The 16118-nt window shown below is 41.4% G+C and overlaps 1 protein-coding gene across 2 annotated transcripts; it reads right to left on the reverse strand.

Moving 5' to 3' along the window:
• Nucleotides 1-4025: 4025 nt before the first annotated feature.
• On the reverse strand, nt 4026-15225 carry il6st (interleukin 6 cytokine family signal transduce). Of its 2 annotated transcripts, none has more exons than XM_084486184.1 (16): nt 15002-15225; nt 14479-14575; nt 12600-12887; nt 12298-12439; nt 11382-11548; nt 11140-11294; nt 10788-10950; nt 10127-10209; nt 9222-9459; nt 8746-8964; nt 8516-8617; nt 8176-8325; nt 7061-7201; nt 6444-6540; nt 5460-5541; nt 4026-4941 (listed from the first exon to the last, which is right to left on the reverse strand). In XM_084486184.1, the coding sequence occupies exons 2-16, from the start codon at nt 14558-14560 to the stop codon at nt 4279-4281; spliced, it is 2772 nt and encodes a 923-aa protein (XP_084342310.1). In that variant the 5' UTR covers nt 14561-14575; nt 15002-15225; the 3' UTR covers nt 4026-4278. The 2 variants fall into 2 exon arrangements, with proteins under 2 accessions (XP_084342310.1, XP_084342311.1); XM_084486185.1 differs by lacking the exon at nt 15002-15225 and adding an exon at nt 14719-14983.
• Between the last annotated feature and the right edge of the window lie 893 nt (nt 15226-16118).

The raw sequence follows: 16118 nt of genomic DNA on the forward strand, positions 1-16118 counted from the left end.
TGGTCGGTATCGTCCAGCATTAAACAAGGGATAGCGGCAGCTGACTCACCTCAGCACTTGGGGGAACAGAGGCAGCTGCTATGCACACTTCATAGAGAGAGGGCGCAGCATGGGTACCGCAAAGAGGAGAGCAAAGCAGCGAGAATATCCAGACACTGCAGCAGAAGCAGAGAGATACTGTGTTTGGTCTGTAGTACGCACGCGGCCGATGGGAAGGGGCTGAATCATTCGGGAGCGGCAGTGTCCTTCCTCTCTGCAAAGCCAAGGAAACAGACCGGAATAAGGGGCAGGAGAGAGAAAGAGAGAGAGAGAGAGGGAGAGAGAGAGAGAGAGAGAGAGAGAGAGGCTTGCAGCAGCCTCATGGGGTGGATGGAGCACATGAAAGGGATACTCCCCTTTGTTTCTTCCTATGCCCCTCCTCTACCCTTGAGCTTCTGCCTAGTCTGTATACCTCTCCCAATCCATCTGCCTTTACCTACCCCGCATCACACACATCCCATCCACCCTTCTGTACATGAGCTGTGTCTGCCCGCCATCAGTCTGAGATGTACATTCGGAAAAGCTTCTCTCTTCCTCTCCCCGCCCCCCGTCCGACGCCCCGCTCCGACGCAAATGATTCAGCAAAGTTGATCAAATTAAGGGGAATCTTCGCAATTGCGTCTGGCTGCTGCTGCTGCTCCTCTCTAGCCCGGCTCTGCATGTTGCTTGCCCTATTGATTATGCTGACACACAGAAAGTGTGTTTATTTCAAGGGGCGGGAGCTGCTGAAACAGACATGTGATCTCTCCCAGAGGACCGAGTCTGTGGTTTATTCTCATATCCGTCTGTATCCGGTATAACACTATATAGGTCTAGGTTAGAGATTGTCTGATTCAAATGGAGACTCAAGTCTTATTCAGACACCAGGGGATAGATGGATTGATTTTTTTTACGTCATATCTTATACAGTGGCTACAGAGGAAAAGCAGGCCTTCTATACTGATGTATTCTTCCCAGAAACATACAAACCAAAGCACAAAACGTTAAATACCTAGCCTCGGGCATAAATATGCATTGTGTATGTGTTTATGTGCAATGTGTTTTGTCATTCTCTCACTTCCCCACTGAGAGTATATGGTTTGTGATCATCATTCATTTCTTATATACTATTGGTGTGAACAGGCGATAGGGAGATGAAATCGTGTATCAGCCCATTATTACAATTTCTATTCTGTGACACCCTTCCACGCGATGCTAATAGGCCGGCCCGTCCGAAGACTATCATCCTCGGATTGGGGAGTGAGGCTTAAGAACACCACGTGTGGAAAGGTCAGGGCAATGGCACTCTCCCCTGGGACACCAGAGTGTGCAGTTCCAAAGAATTAATAACACTAATGTTGTCTTTTGTGTGTGTGTGTATGGTGGGAGGGGGGGTTGTAGTGCTCCTTTCAAATAATTAAACTCCCTGCTCCTCCACCACCACTAAATGTACATACACACACACACACACACACGCACATATACATGGTGTATGCTAAAAGCCATCCATCTTCCCCCTTTGCGCCCTCCCTCTGTAAACATATTCATTTTCTAATGAACATATTTCAGAACGCATGCGGGGAAGGAGGCTACTTGAAAATATACTAAACAAACTGCGTGTAAACATACATCATAAGCACTTACTTACGTCCAAAATCAATACACGTATTGGTTCGGGAAAACAAGGGGATATCGGGACTTGGATTTCCCCTTACAGCCCACTTACAGACCACCATTAAGAGCTATCCGTCATATTCGCTTCTAACATCTGCATGTTTCTCTCAGTCTTTAACATGTGGAGTTGTTCTGTATTTGCTGGTTATATTTTGAGTTTTTTTATCAGGTGCCAAACATGATGACTGGACGCAGCCAGAATTTATTATTCAATTATTATCATTTTGAGGTGTGGTCCATTCAGTGTATGTCTCTGATTACTTGGTAATGGGAATGGGAAGTCATCGACTAGGAAGGCTTGATTATGGATTGCGGAATACAGGACTATGGGAAAATGTACCAAATCGCTAAACATTTCAACCTAAACAATCAAGACATGTTTAGCACGTCTAAACACCAACGATTCATGCTGCATCAATCCCAAAAGCTGCGTGAGCCAGAACATTGTCTGATTCACTTTCGGCTATACAGTTCATCCAGTGGAAACATGCTATGTGTTTTCATCATGAGAGTATTTATCAGTTATTAGGATACTTTCCATTGCGTCGGGCGGCCCCGTCCCCCTCCTCCCCCCACCACCACGGTGATGAAGGATGAAGTCACGAGTGCTGATCCCTCTAGGGGTCAGATGTTGGACGAGGTTGAGCAGATCAGACATCCATCACCTCTTAAAAACCTCCTTCAGAGAGAACGACAGCGAGAGCACAGAACACCGGGCACGCTTTAAATCATTCAATGCGAACACGCATATTTCTCTTTTTCATGGACAGGACAGAGGTGATGGGCCAGCTCCACGCCATGGATTCCTTCCATTAGAGTGAGGATGTTCACTACACACTGCTGTATGAGTAGTGAGTTAAGGGGTTTTCCCAAGGCTTTCCTAAAAAAGACTGCAACGTTTCTAGGTCAGAGTGCCTCAGTTGCTCCTGCATTAATTATAGAATGGACAAAAAATGGCAGCATGCAAAACACATTAAAAGTGCGTGCCTAGTCACCTGCCTTTAACGGGGTGGCAGGATTTGTAGAAAATGAAAAATCCAAAGGCCCGTTTCCTCTACGTCTTCCTCTCTCTTGGTTTCTTCTGCTTCTCCAATTACATACACAGTTGTTTGTGTTGTTGGCATTAATAAAGGATGAGCAGCCCATCGCCCTCCACAATTGAGATGAGCATCTCACACAGTTAAGATATCTATTACTAGATAGATCTGTAATCACCACTTTGAGCCTCCTGACTTTCCCACCCACATGACAACATAGTAAATAACCATCATACCAGCTTTGGCATGGTTAAGTATTTTGTCTTAGCAATGACTCCTATTCAAAATTCAAATCCAATTCCATACTTGTAGCACTGATTTATTTCTAAACCTATGCATCACAGCAACTTGCTTGTATGTGAAAGCTTACTTGTAGTAGTAGTAGTAGTAGTACTTGGCATCTCTTTCAGCAGGGCATCTTATTCAGCCCTTTCATGTTGTTTCTTGGCCTGAAGACCAGCTGTTCATCAGCTTGGGTTTCTCTGTCCCATGGAGAATGCACAGTGTCTTGTGTCTGGAGATACTGGGTTCATGGAGGTCATTTGATGTTGGGAGACAAATATGCCCAAAGGCATGGATGGGTTGGCATAGCAACCCACCTGCTTCAGAGTTAGTGCCACATATCCACAGAGCATTTGATGAGTCAGCACACTTAAATATATTAAGAAGAAAAAAATAAATTATGGCTATTGCAAACATATTTAAACAATACCATTTCTTTATACATTTTTTGATTTCCCCAGTTACCATCTCAATAATAACCAGGGTATTCTTTTCTTACAGTGGGTAATTTTTTAGGCTTGTATCCTTCGATAAAAATGTTTAGATTAAATATTTCTTTAATTTACATTACCCATATGGGATGTTCATGGTTTGTTTTTATTTAACATTCCACAATTGCCAGCCTCAAAATAGTGGTGTTTACCATATCTCTGAGCACTAAGTGAGGCATCTCTCTCGATCAAGATCCTGCCTCCAAATAAAAACACATCCAACACTTCGGCCTGAAGAATTTGTTGTCATGTTCTTGCATGTCTCTTATCAAATTACCCCACAGCCTCTCTGTTGATGTGGCGATCAGATTTTATAATCAAGAATCATACACACACATCCGTGCATTGCAGCCCTGCAGAGAGCCCGGGTTAAACAAGTTCAGACCCAACTAGGACCGGTCAGTTTGGGCTCTGCATGTGGTTTCTCGTCTCCCATCTCATCTCCATCTACCTTCATGTTAGGGTAAAGAGAGTGTTCAAAGAGTGTTGATATGTACACTCATACACAAAAACACAAAAAACCAACATTTGGATTACTTTAATGGGAAATCTCCATGCATGCCTTCAGTATAGTTGACACAAAGCGAAAATAAGTTTGAGAATAAGTTTGAGAATAACCACAGTATGACTAGGACATTAAAAAAAAGCAGCTACGCATAATTGGCAGAGCATTGAAGACTTTTTTACATTTTTCGTGTTCAATGTTCAAAACGTTGATTAAAAAAAAAAAATCAACCACAGTGCAATATGATGTACCGGCTCCTCCATTTTGACCCTCACTGGGGCCTGTAGCCGTCCAACATAGTCATGCAGTGGGAGACTGGCACGGCTTCCAGGAACTCCGGGCTCTCTGCTGCATCCTGAGCTCCAGACTGCTGACACGCCTGGTCCACCGGCCAGAACCTGAGTAAGACCGTGCTCCCCTGTTCCCCGGGCCCCGGCGGCCCGCCCCCTGCACAGTGAGTACTCCCCCGGTCGAACGCTGCGCTCCGGTAACCGCTGCCGGGCGAGAGGAGGCGCGACTGTCCGCTCGTGCCCAACGAGTCGCCGTTGTCTTCGCAGTCCAGCAGCGGCTGGGTGGACTCGGATCTGCTGAAGGACGGCGTTGTCTGCTGCTGCTGCTGTTGTTGCTGCTGGCCATGCAGCGTGGCATTGGGGTTCTGACCCTTGTACCCCTGAGAAGCCACCACAGAGGAGTACTGCACGGCGCCCGCCGCCGTCTCCCCCAGGTCCCCGCCCTCGTCGCTGTCCGACACGCTCTGGCGCGGCGAGGACATGCAGGAGGAGTCGCCGATGCCGCTGCTGTGCTCCTCCGAGAGGTATTTGCCCTTCTTCAGTGGCAGGCCGGCCTTGTCCTCCTCAAACACAGACTTGCCGTCCAGCGTGTCGACCTCCACCACACTCACGTCCACCAGGGTGTTTTCTTTGGGCGGGTCATTCTGCGAGGGAGGAGAGGAACATCAGGATATTTCATGGCGGTCACCCCTACTGTTCAACCTATGTTTGAATCACAAACTCAGCAAAATCTCTAAGTGTTTTAGGAGCAGGACTGGGTTTAAAAAAAACATTCTTTGATTCAGATTGATGATGATTTATTAATGATATTGATTCCTTAAATCCTTTGATTGAATAAAAAAACATAAATGAAATGGAATAGATTGTGGAAAACAGGGGCCATAGCCAGCCCAAGTTAGTGTGGAGTTAGTGTTATCTATCCTCCTTAGGCAGAGGAGGATAGATAAGGACTCAAGCTAATGACACAGATCTTCTTGTCTAGAACAATGATTATTCATTCTTAAATGCATTTAAGAATTTAACCCATTTGTGGCACTCGTTAGTTGTTGGCTTGTTGTGGTTATTAGATCTCATTAGGCTTCACAGGTCAAATACTCTAAATAAAACTAAATGTAGACATTTTGCTGCCTTTTTTTCTTAAAACTTAAACTTTGTTTCTTACTTTCAAATGGAATTCAGGAGTCCAGGTTCCAATTCTGCTATTTTCAGGATTTGGAATTGTCGGCCACAATTTACTTTGGATTCTGAAGAAGAAGCAACAGTGACACATTTTTATAACGCCATTTTAAAATCAGTGAAACACATATCTAGATTGAAGATTATAAATACATGGAAAGAAAACTCCTTCAGGCAGTATGATGCAATATCTCAACATTCTCAGATGTGTACGTGATGAAACGCTGCAGGGACAGGATAATGCAACATATTATGCAACGTGTTCACCGCCCTCCCTCCCCACCAAAAATGTGTCCACAGCGGTCTGCTGCTGCTCAGGTCTACTTTTGGACACTGGCCCTGCAGCTGGCCTCGCCCATTTTTGATAGACAAGACTCAGCATGAATGAAAAGCAGTGTTGCGTGCACTGCAGCACTTGCGTTGCACGCATGACTCAAGTTCCCCTGAATCCTATTCCTTGGAAGTTATCTACGAACGGGTGGCAGGCATTTTGCAAGACCTTAATAATAACAAAGAAGCAATGTGTTCCAAACATTTTTGGAACAAATAGCTGCAACGATTGAGGAACGATAAATCGCGTTTCAATGGCGTGATATTTCATAGAGTTTTGTCCCAACCGTTGCAGCTATTAGTTTCCACAAAGTTTTTTAACATTACATGAAGGCACTGTTGAAGTGCAATATTAGTAAAGTAGAGTTTTAATTATACTAAAGACTCATGTGGGACCTAAGGATAGACCAGTGGAGAACCACTGCTCTAAATAGAGCCCTTAGAAAAGTGAAACACAAACTTTTGCACTTTTTGCACGTATTTGACGCGTAGGGAGTGGAAGTATTTTAAGCCAAATATGCAAAACGGGCGAACAAAATGGAAGCAAACCCATTTTTTGGGAGACATTATTTGATGCTCTAGATTCCCTTTTAAGTTGCAGTATTGGGCCAAGGAGAAGTCAAGGAAATGGAACACTTACGACTCCTGCTTGTGAAAACATAGAATCACTATTCCTAGAAGCAAAAACAGGAATCCGAGGCAAACTCCGACCACGATGCCCTTCAACTGTCCTGGTGCTGAAACAAAAACACAACCGTTTCAGAAAGGAGACCAGATGAATATACTATTTGGTACACTATTTAAGGAACAAGTAAGGCAGGGAATAGAGAGAATTTTAACACTTGCCGGGAATCATGTAAAATGTCACCAAAAAATATAGATATACAAAATGGAACGGTCACTGCTGTTAATATTTACAATGTGTTTTTTCATGATTGAATATTTCATCATTAAATCATAAAACCGCTATGCAACACAGGATAGAGTACAGTAATAGATGATAGAGTTGTTCATAGTGCACTGTATTTACATTGCATTATGGGTATCAAGTAGGTGTCACTACATAGGGTAACGTGTTTGTGCACAGATTTCAAACAAAAGTCAACACCCAAATAGTGCACCATATAGCCAACAAACCCCATTGTATTCTCACATGGTAAATTACCATCATTTCAAACCCAGGGCTAATTTCTAAATATATAGATAGAAAGACAACAACACGAAAGAAAGAAACAACCTATAGTAGTCCATATTTACCATATTTGGCAGTGGTGAACACATTTTCTGGGCTGGTCACTGAGCCTTGTATTGTGTGGGCCTTAACCTTAGCCCAGTACTTAGTGTTACTTGACAAGTCCTTCAGATGGTATGAGTAGGTGTCCGCTGGCAGTGTAATGGCTGCAAAGTAAAAGTAAGCACAGCTCACATTACACATTTAGAGGGTCCCATATTCAACCTTAGTTGTTCAGGGCTTGACGTGACATCATGGCCACAAAGACGTGTTGTACTTTCAGTCTGTCAGTCAGAACAAAGCTTGTTTACATAGCACCTTTCAGAGACAGGAAGTCAGAATTTGGCACTATCCTATAGCCTTACCATGTATTAGTTAAGAATAGTCTCCAACAAAAATGTACCCAACATAATACAAATACCTACTGCAAAATATCCAAAAGAAACGCAACCCTTGCCTAAACAAGCATCTATTTGTAGCCCAAAGGTCTGGTCTCACAAGTTAAAACACGGCCTGGGGAAAATGCTAGTGAGATGCGTTCTCGGTTATGCGGGTACGAGCTTCTGGCCAATAAACCCTGGGGGGGAATAAAAGGCAGCAGTCTATAGCTGCGCTGTATAGATTCAGCCCATTAGTATTACATCTATATAAAAGGCTACTGCAGTAGCGTCTCCCATGAAACAAAGGGGATGCTTAAGAATGAGACACAATCCCTCTTGTTCTCGTTCAGCTCCTACTACTATGAACAACAGAAAGGGACTTCAGGGCCGTGGTATGATAGATTCAGGCTTGCTTTTCAAACTTTGCCATTATAAATATATGACCTAAACTGATCATAATTATCGACATGACCGGGTTGTCTTAGATCAGGAGGTAGAGCAGGATAACTAGTAACTGGAATATTCGATCCCCTGCTCCTCCTGGCTGAGTGTCAAGGTGTCCCTGAGCAAGACACCTAACCTAAATCTAACTGATCCCAACGAGATAGCTGTCGCCTTGCATGATTGACACCGCCGCCGGCGTGTGAATGAGTGTATAAACCGTTGTAAGTCGCTTGGGATAAAGGCGTCTGCTAAACGCCCTGAATGTAAATGTAGCATGTACATGTTCTGTCCACTGATTATCTGGGTCAGTTTCTTACCGTGCATGTCACTTTCATTCACGGTGAAGTAGTACAAGGTGTAGTTCAAGATGAAGCCGGGTTGCTGTTCCTGAGGAATGTCCTTCCACACGAGCAATGCGTTGTTGCTTCCAAGGGATTCTACTTTTATGCTGGGAGCCTCAAACGGGGCTGAGAGAAGACGAGGAGAGATCAGCCAAAACGTCCAGTGAAACATATGGAAGATGACATTTATAACAGTGCTAAATATTACAAAACACTATTTTGTTTACACACACACACACACACACAATAATGACCTTCTTCCAGAGGACAATAACATAAAGTTGCAAAAGCAATTATCAAATTGTTATGCTCTTACCTCTTTGTTTCAAATAGGCTGCTATGGTAACCGGCTGTCCAATCCAATCAGAGAATATCGGGTAAACCGATATGTTGTAGTATGTAAAATTCTTCAGGTCTCCTAACGAGAAAACCAAAAGTCATAAAGCAAATGATGAAATACAGACAGAATCTTTACGCTTATTCAGACATTTTCCGATTGAACACAAATTCATTCACACAATTCAATTAATTTGTTGAATTCATTACCTCTGATGAATGTTTTTAATTTGCTCCGAGGCTCTCTCTGCCAGTCCATCTTTCCGTCCTTCCCAGACACCCACTCCACCACATACTCTGTGAGATTATGCCTGGGTGGGGAACCCCCGGCTGAGACGTTAGGTGGCTGCCATTCGATCCCTAGCTGGCCTTTGTGGCTGGCCTCTTTGGCCTCTTCTACCAAACGGAGGTTGTTTACCGGTGGAAACACTGCATCATGCACAACAGATAGAACACACATAGTCCACAGGATGTGATTATAGATCAACTAGAAAAAGGCACACAACTGCAAAAACCTACTGGATATCAACATTAGACATTTGAAACGGGTGGGGGAGGAAATCTAAAAAGAATATTTCAGAAATTAAAACATAATAAATCAAATACAGCATCAAACTGAAAAAAAGGCTTGAAAGGTTTCTAACATTTTTCTTTCAGGTTGTGCGTCTGAGGTATCGCTCGCTTACCGTTTCTACCATTTCTGAGGATTTTTAACGACGCCTTAGGAGATGGTCCCAAAGAATTGTGGGCGATGACTTCAACAATGATGGTACTTCTTGCGTGCTGAATCTGTCTGAGCTCCACAGGGATCCTGCGGTCTGGGTTCTGCTCAGATTCTGTACGGTTCACCACCACCTCCTCCCAGGGCTGGCCTTGAATCTTGACCTCAAAGCTTTTGATCAGTCCATTGGACAGCTCAGGATCCTAACACGGAAAAGCAATGTTAATAGTTATCATTTAGGATCTATGACGAAATCGATCACCAAGTAAGGAAATCTCCTTAATTGTAGCTGAAAAAAATATTTCCCATCTAAATCTTAATCATGTCATGTGTTAAATACATACTTGTTATACATACAAAAACATGCATGTTTTTTTTGGTGGCCAGTTATACACCTCTGCAGTGGCAACTCTGTTACAGTATTTACAAATTAAACAACCAACTCCTGCCATATAACTCCAAGAGGATTGGATCATTAGCACTCCAACTCCTGACCCCACAATTCTGATGAACTCTGGTAAGGTGGTGGTACTTGAGGACTTGTATGAATAACTTTACTGAGCACCCTCTACATCGTTGAGCCATCAGTGGATTTCTTTTGACTGCCTGCCTGAACAATGGTAAGGTTTTTTCTATGGGGAATGAGATGTATGTTGAGTAGTTTAAAATTGTTCATTTTGAGGATCTGTGTTATAATAATATAATATTATTATATATAATATACAGAACAAAGATTTGATGTATAAGTTGTAATTCAGACAAAACCGGCAGCTTTCAAGAGGTCTGTTCATTCTCAAATAATACATTTGGCTGATTGTCCAGAAGGATTATCTTACTGGATGCTGGGTTGATTTCACTGTGAATATTTACCTTACAAAGTATATGAACCGTCTGCCTATTTCTGCCTTCAGTATTGTTGATAGTCCGCCATAAGTCCGGTTTACTCTTCGGCTCTAGATTTAAGAAAAAAGAGAAAAAGCACAGAAAGACCATTTAAAAAAAGAAAATAATGTACGTTGGAAATATTCGCAACTTCAACCTATTGAACCTGTACGTAATGCATTTATGTAATTAATATCATGGTTTCTACAATTAACTAATTTATCAATTAGGTAATTTGGGTCAATTAAACATTTCATCAATTAGGTCATAATACTGAGGCAGAAATACACCTCAATATTATGACCTAATTGATTAAATGTCTAATTGAGACTGTCCCTGCAACTTTGTTGTAGAGCTCTCCTTGCATGCACATGACTAGCTGTTCAGCCTAATAATAACGCAAAAATACGTTTTTGAATATATGTCTAAAATAAAATGTAGTCATCATATTTGGGTCGAGTTATTTAAGGGGAGTGAAAAACTGTTAAAAACAACATTGTCTTAGTTATTTGTGTTGTGCCACACAAGAGGCAGTATTCGCTCTCCTTCTGCTTCGCGGTTTAGACTAGACTATTTGTTCCGTCGGGCTTTAGCTTCATCCAGTGGGATTGGTTGATTGTCGGTTTAACTCTGAACTTGTTAAACTTACTGTCCCCTGGTGTCTTTATAGTAGCATTACGGCTCCAATCACTCCAATAACCAAAGCCCTCTCGATACATTTTGCATCGCACTTGAGTGACGTGGAGTGTGTATGGTCGGAGGTATTGCAGTCTAAAAGACTGGATTTCCCTCGCAGTGTCTGCAAGTGGTATCTGAAAGAGATCACAATAACACTTAAATTATTAACCCATTTTAAAAGTTGTTAAACTTCCTTGTTATGAGGATGAACTTCAAGTTGTTTTATCACATATTAAGTTTGAAATTCCATATTCTTGCATTAATAATGTACAGCAATAATATACAATAACGTACATCATGAACGAAAGAATAGCCAAACTTACCTCCGTCCACGTATGAGAGCCATTTTCACAGTATCTGATTTGATAAATCAGTTTCACATAGACCTTCTCAATAGGCAGTGACCAGTTTATTAGAAGGGATTGAGGAAATTGCTTCTCACTGATGGCTTCCACGTTTGATGGTGGATTTGTTTTAGCTGTAGAAGAGCATTCAGCCATTATGAAATGAGCGACTCATTAACAACAACCATTAGCAATTTGAATATAAATGTAATGCCACTTACCAAACCGGTCAGCCTCCGTTTCAAGGACGTCGGACTGCACTTTTCCAAGTTTATTCTCGGATTCCACCCAAACTTTTACAATCGTGTGATGTGGGAAAATGGACAGCGTTACTGTCCCTCTGTTTTTATCGGCCTCTTTGATTTCTTTCTTTTTTATTTCGTCTTCACTGTTGAGAAGTAATGATGATTATGAGATACTACTATAGAGAGACAGATGTGTTTTTGGTTTTCAAGGTGATGGACAACAAATTGTCAAAGTTAAAGTTAATATTAAAATGAATACTTGTCTATACAAAATTCAAAATCTAGTTTGAACATTTGCATCATCCATCTAGAAAATACATATAATTAGGTAAATTATTACATATTTAAAATAAAATGTATAATTTTAATGTTTAGGCAAGATGTGTTTGAACAAAGAGTAAAATCTGCTGACTAAACCATTACAGAATGCATCAAAAGTAAACATTGCTTGATTTAAAGAGCCAGTGAGCCCACTGTTACGGATGGAATTCGAAACTGCGTTTTGGGCTGAGAGTTCTAGAAAAGAGGTGGGGGGAGTGTTATCACCATGGCTACTAAGACTCACGCCAACTTTATGACACTTTTTTTTGTACCGTCGTTGTGTAACATGTTATGGACATTATAATTAGCGATGTTGTATAAGCAATCTGCTAAACACTGTAGTGTAATACTGTATATGTCCAGGAAGCCTTACCATCGGATGCGGGTGTTAAATAAAGTGTTGCACAGATGGAGCTTCACCATCCACAAGCACCATGTTCTCTAAATTTGGGATTTATTTCAGTAACAGTGATAAACAAAATGTAAAAAAAATATATAGTATTTTGGTTCACTGGCTCTTTAAAGGGGAAATTACGAATTGCATCCTTCAACAGCTACAAATGGTACTTACACTGAACTAAAGAACAGAAAGGTATGTGTTTCTATCAGAGTACCACGTTTTCGAGCATCCCAAGTACAGGTAATGTTGTGCGATATTTTTTTGTCCACCTGGAGAGCCACACAGGAGAGATTTTCTGGCTTTTCAGGGAGATCTGGAAAAACAAAGAACATTATTTACTGGCTCTGTATTAAATAAGTAATTAAGAAAAAAAAAATCACTAAAAAGCAAATAAAGGCAGCTTGAATGGAATTCACCTGTCAAATATATATGTGTATACAAACACACAGACACACACACACACAGGAACTTACATCCTTTATGAAGTAAAATGCCATATTTATCCTTGGTGTCCATAGTTTTGTTGACTTTACAAAATAACCAAGATTGTGTTTCACTAGTGATCGTGATAGTGACATTGACAGCACTAGTGTTGATTTTGGTGTACTGTTCCTGAGGAATAATCTTCGTAGAGGAGTAAAACCACACGATGTCGTCTGCAGTTGCTTCACTTGTATTGGCCAGACTACATGTGGCAGTAAAATTCTTCCCTATTTCCACCACTGGAGAGTGTGGTAAAATGTTAACATCAGACGTGTATTCTGAGGACAAAGAAAGACAACAGAATGAATGACAGATTTAAACACAAGGACTTAACAACTGACTCAAGTTGGCGTAGTAAATAGTAGTAGAAAATCATTGTAAATAACAAATAAAATCTGGTAAAAAGAGAACACACTCCAAAGCTGTTGATAATGTTCGAGTTGTTACAGAGGTTACATTTTTTGGAAGATGTTGCAGGATTCAAATTCGGAATTTGTGTATATATTTTTAAAAAAAAGTTGATAATGTACATTTGTTTGCTTTTTCGTCGTACCGTTTACAATCAAATATCGGTCAAATGTACTTTCCAAAGCACTGCTATCTATCTTCATTTGTACTTTGCAAATTGTAGTTACTTATTTCTGGAATTGAGGTTTGAGGTTAACAAAACAGAACAGCTCTTAACGTGCATCCTTTTGTAACCAAGAGATCAATAAAGAATTTAGACCTTCCATGTTTTCATATTTTATTAGAGAATAGGCGTGTGTTGCTGTTACTTCTTCCTCTCGCCCTCACTTATACTGACGGGGACTTCACTTCATGAGAAAGCCTAATATTGCCTTGTAAATAACTTTTGCGGACACACACCAAAGAGCTGTTCAAAATTGGAATGGAATACATTCCCATAATGTACGGTCTCAGTAATCTCTACCCCAATATAAATGCAAACAAAGGCATGTGACGTGGGTGCCAGGTTTTCACCTAATTTGATTGGTGATCTGTTTATTCCAAAGAATAATAACAAAGACAATATATCAGGAGATAAAATCGCAGTTGGCATCAGTTTTCCTTCCTGGGAACTCATTTACATCCCAATCTCTTTTCACATGTGGTACGGCTGTGGAAACGGCTGGAAAAACCACCATACTGACGGGGTCAGCTGCCCTACCCCTCTTCCAAAAACAGGGGTATACATCTACCTACTACCGCCAAAGAACATCTCATCCACTGATTTCTGCACTTGGTTGTTTACAAATCATGATGAAATTTTTAATGTACTTTCTTGCAATCTCCTATTAGGCCCTTGACTACCGAATTAGGAAAATACATCAATAAGTACAGATCTACTAACGCTGTATTTGTGATTTCTCATCACTAGGTCCAGTTGTTTACTTTAGCAACAGTTTTTACTCCATGATTTACTCCTAAATGCAAGTTTGTAGGTAACATGCCGGCTTTAACAAGGACGTCTATGCCGAACCTGGCCATTTAATGGGCCGTTTCAAAACCAGAAAGTAGGTAAAACATTGTTGTACAAATTTCACCTTTGATTGAGTACATTAACGTGTGTTGGGTGAGGTCACGTATGTTGCTAGGGCATAAGTCTCGCTAACCTTTCTCAAATACATTTAGATTCTTATTTATCTTAGCTAGAGTTCTAATAATGTTAACGTGACTCTCCCTAGAATAATGTGTTTTCATAAATTCAAGAAAACATAAATAAGCAACTGAAACATACAGATCAGACTATTTTATAAGTGGGATAGTGCAATAGTTGGAAATCTATCAGGATAACCAACATGGTGAGGTTAAAAACAAAACAGGTCTGTCATACTACATGATTACTATAAAAGAGTAAGATTGACTTACCGGCACTGAAGGCAAGGCTGGACGAGACCAGGCATGCCAACAGAAGACAATGGAGCAAACCAATGTAGAGAACCATAGCCATGTCCTAGACAGAGATCTGAATCACATCATTAGATTAAGAATGGAAGAAAAGGAATTGAAAACTACAACTGGACCACGCCGTTTCAACGTGGTGATGTAACGTTGACTGCACTGAGTGGGTCAGACTGTGGTCAAGATCACCAAGTGTGGTAGGCCTACCGTTGTTTGTATTGTTGGTACAATTTGAGCAAAAAAACTACTTTTCAATCCGTTGTCCAGGTGGTCACATGAAGCTGTCCTAATAATCAGGCGAACCTGAATAATAAAATGTGGGCTTATGCTAAACGAGGCATTCACCTCCACGTTAAAAAAAAAAAACACATCTCTTCTTAAGAGCAATATGTTAACAGCATCGGATAAACAGCGGCATATATACACAACAAGCTCTAACGTTAGATGAATATTGAATAAACAAAAACTTGAAAAAAACGTCGTATCCTACCTTCAGCCTGGTAGTGAGTTACAGCAAGGACGGCCCGAAGAAGAGAAGTGCTCGGCCTCACCGACCTTAGCCTTTGTACCACATCTTATTAGCAACCCTGAGTTGGTAATACATATGTATGGTATTGAAAACTTTCTCGGATTACTTGATTAGACAGAAATCCGTTACTACTGAATACAATATCAGGAAATACAGAGTTGACACATTGCCAAAGTGCATGTTGTTTTCCGGTATGTCACGCCCCTCGGGTCGTCATATCGCGTAACACGGGGCTGCGTTCCAAACCTCCCTTTCCTGCGTGCCTCCCTCTGTTCCGTTCCCTATACCTCGAGGGCTGTTATTGGCGGACGACGCCTCGCCAGTGGAGTGAGATGGAGGACAGAGTGTTCACTATATACTGTGCGTCACTGTGGCTGGCAAATCGGAGTTTCTAGTGACCCCAAGGAAAAACAGATTGAACATATTTTGTTATCCCTAGTTTGCATGTCCCCGGGAGTCACCCTTGGGGAAGTGGAGTTCTGTTGTTGAAGGAAGTAGGTGTTTAGTTGTTAAGTGGTCAGTTAAGTGGTCATCGTGATCGACATTCAACTTGATGCTCTGTGGGTCACATACCGGTGGTCCCTGCTGGACTTCACCAGAGCGGAAATACCTGTTGAACATCCCAAAAGTTTATTATAACAAAAAAAACAACTATTTCATAATTAGCCTACTATTTTAAAAAGTATACACCAGAACTGCAGCATTATGTCGCTATAAATGTGCCCTTCTGTTCTGATGTCGGGACATTGCTGATTTTTTCGACTACACGTTTTCACCCCTTCTGCAAAACAACCTATTATTTTCCTCAGAGTTGGCCTAGTTGGTGTTAGTCTGTCCAGTTTGTGCGGAATGTGAAATTCTGAAACTATTTGTAGGCCTACATCTCTAGGCTGGTTATGAATGTAAATTGATGCACCAAGCTAGTCCAATTGGTCATGCTTTTGACTGGCTTCCGTCCAGTACACTTCATAATCATGTTTACAAGACAGCTATCGGTATTCAAATGAAGCCACGGTCAATTGGAGAGGGGAATTAACTGCCCCGAGATGCACTTAAATGGTCGCCTTGTTGTCATTTA

The sequence above is a fragment of the Micromesistius poutassou genome, assembly GCF_964030765.1.
Source record: "Micromesistius poutassou genome assembly, chromosome: 22".
Lineage (NCBI taxonomy): Eukaryota > Metazoa > Chordata > Actinopteri > Gadiformes > Gadidae > Micromesistius > Micromesistius poutassou.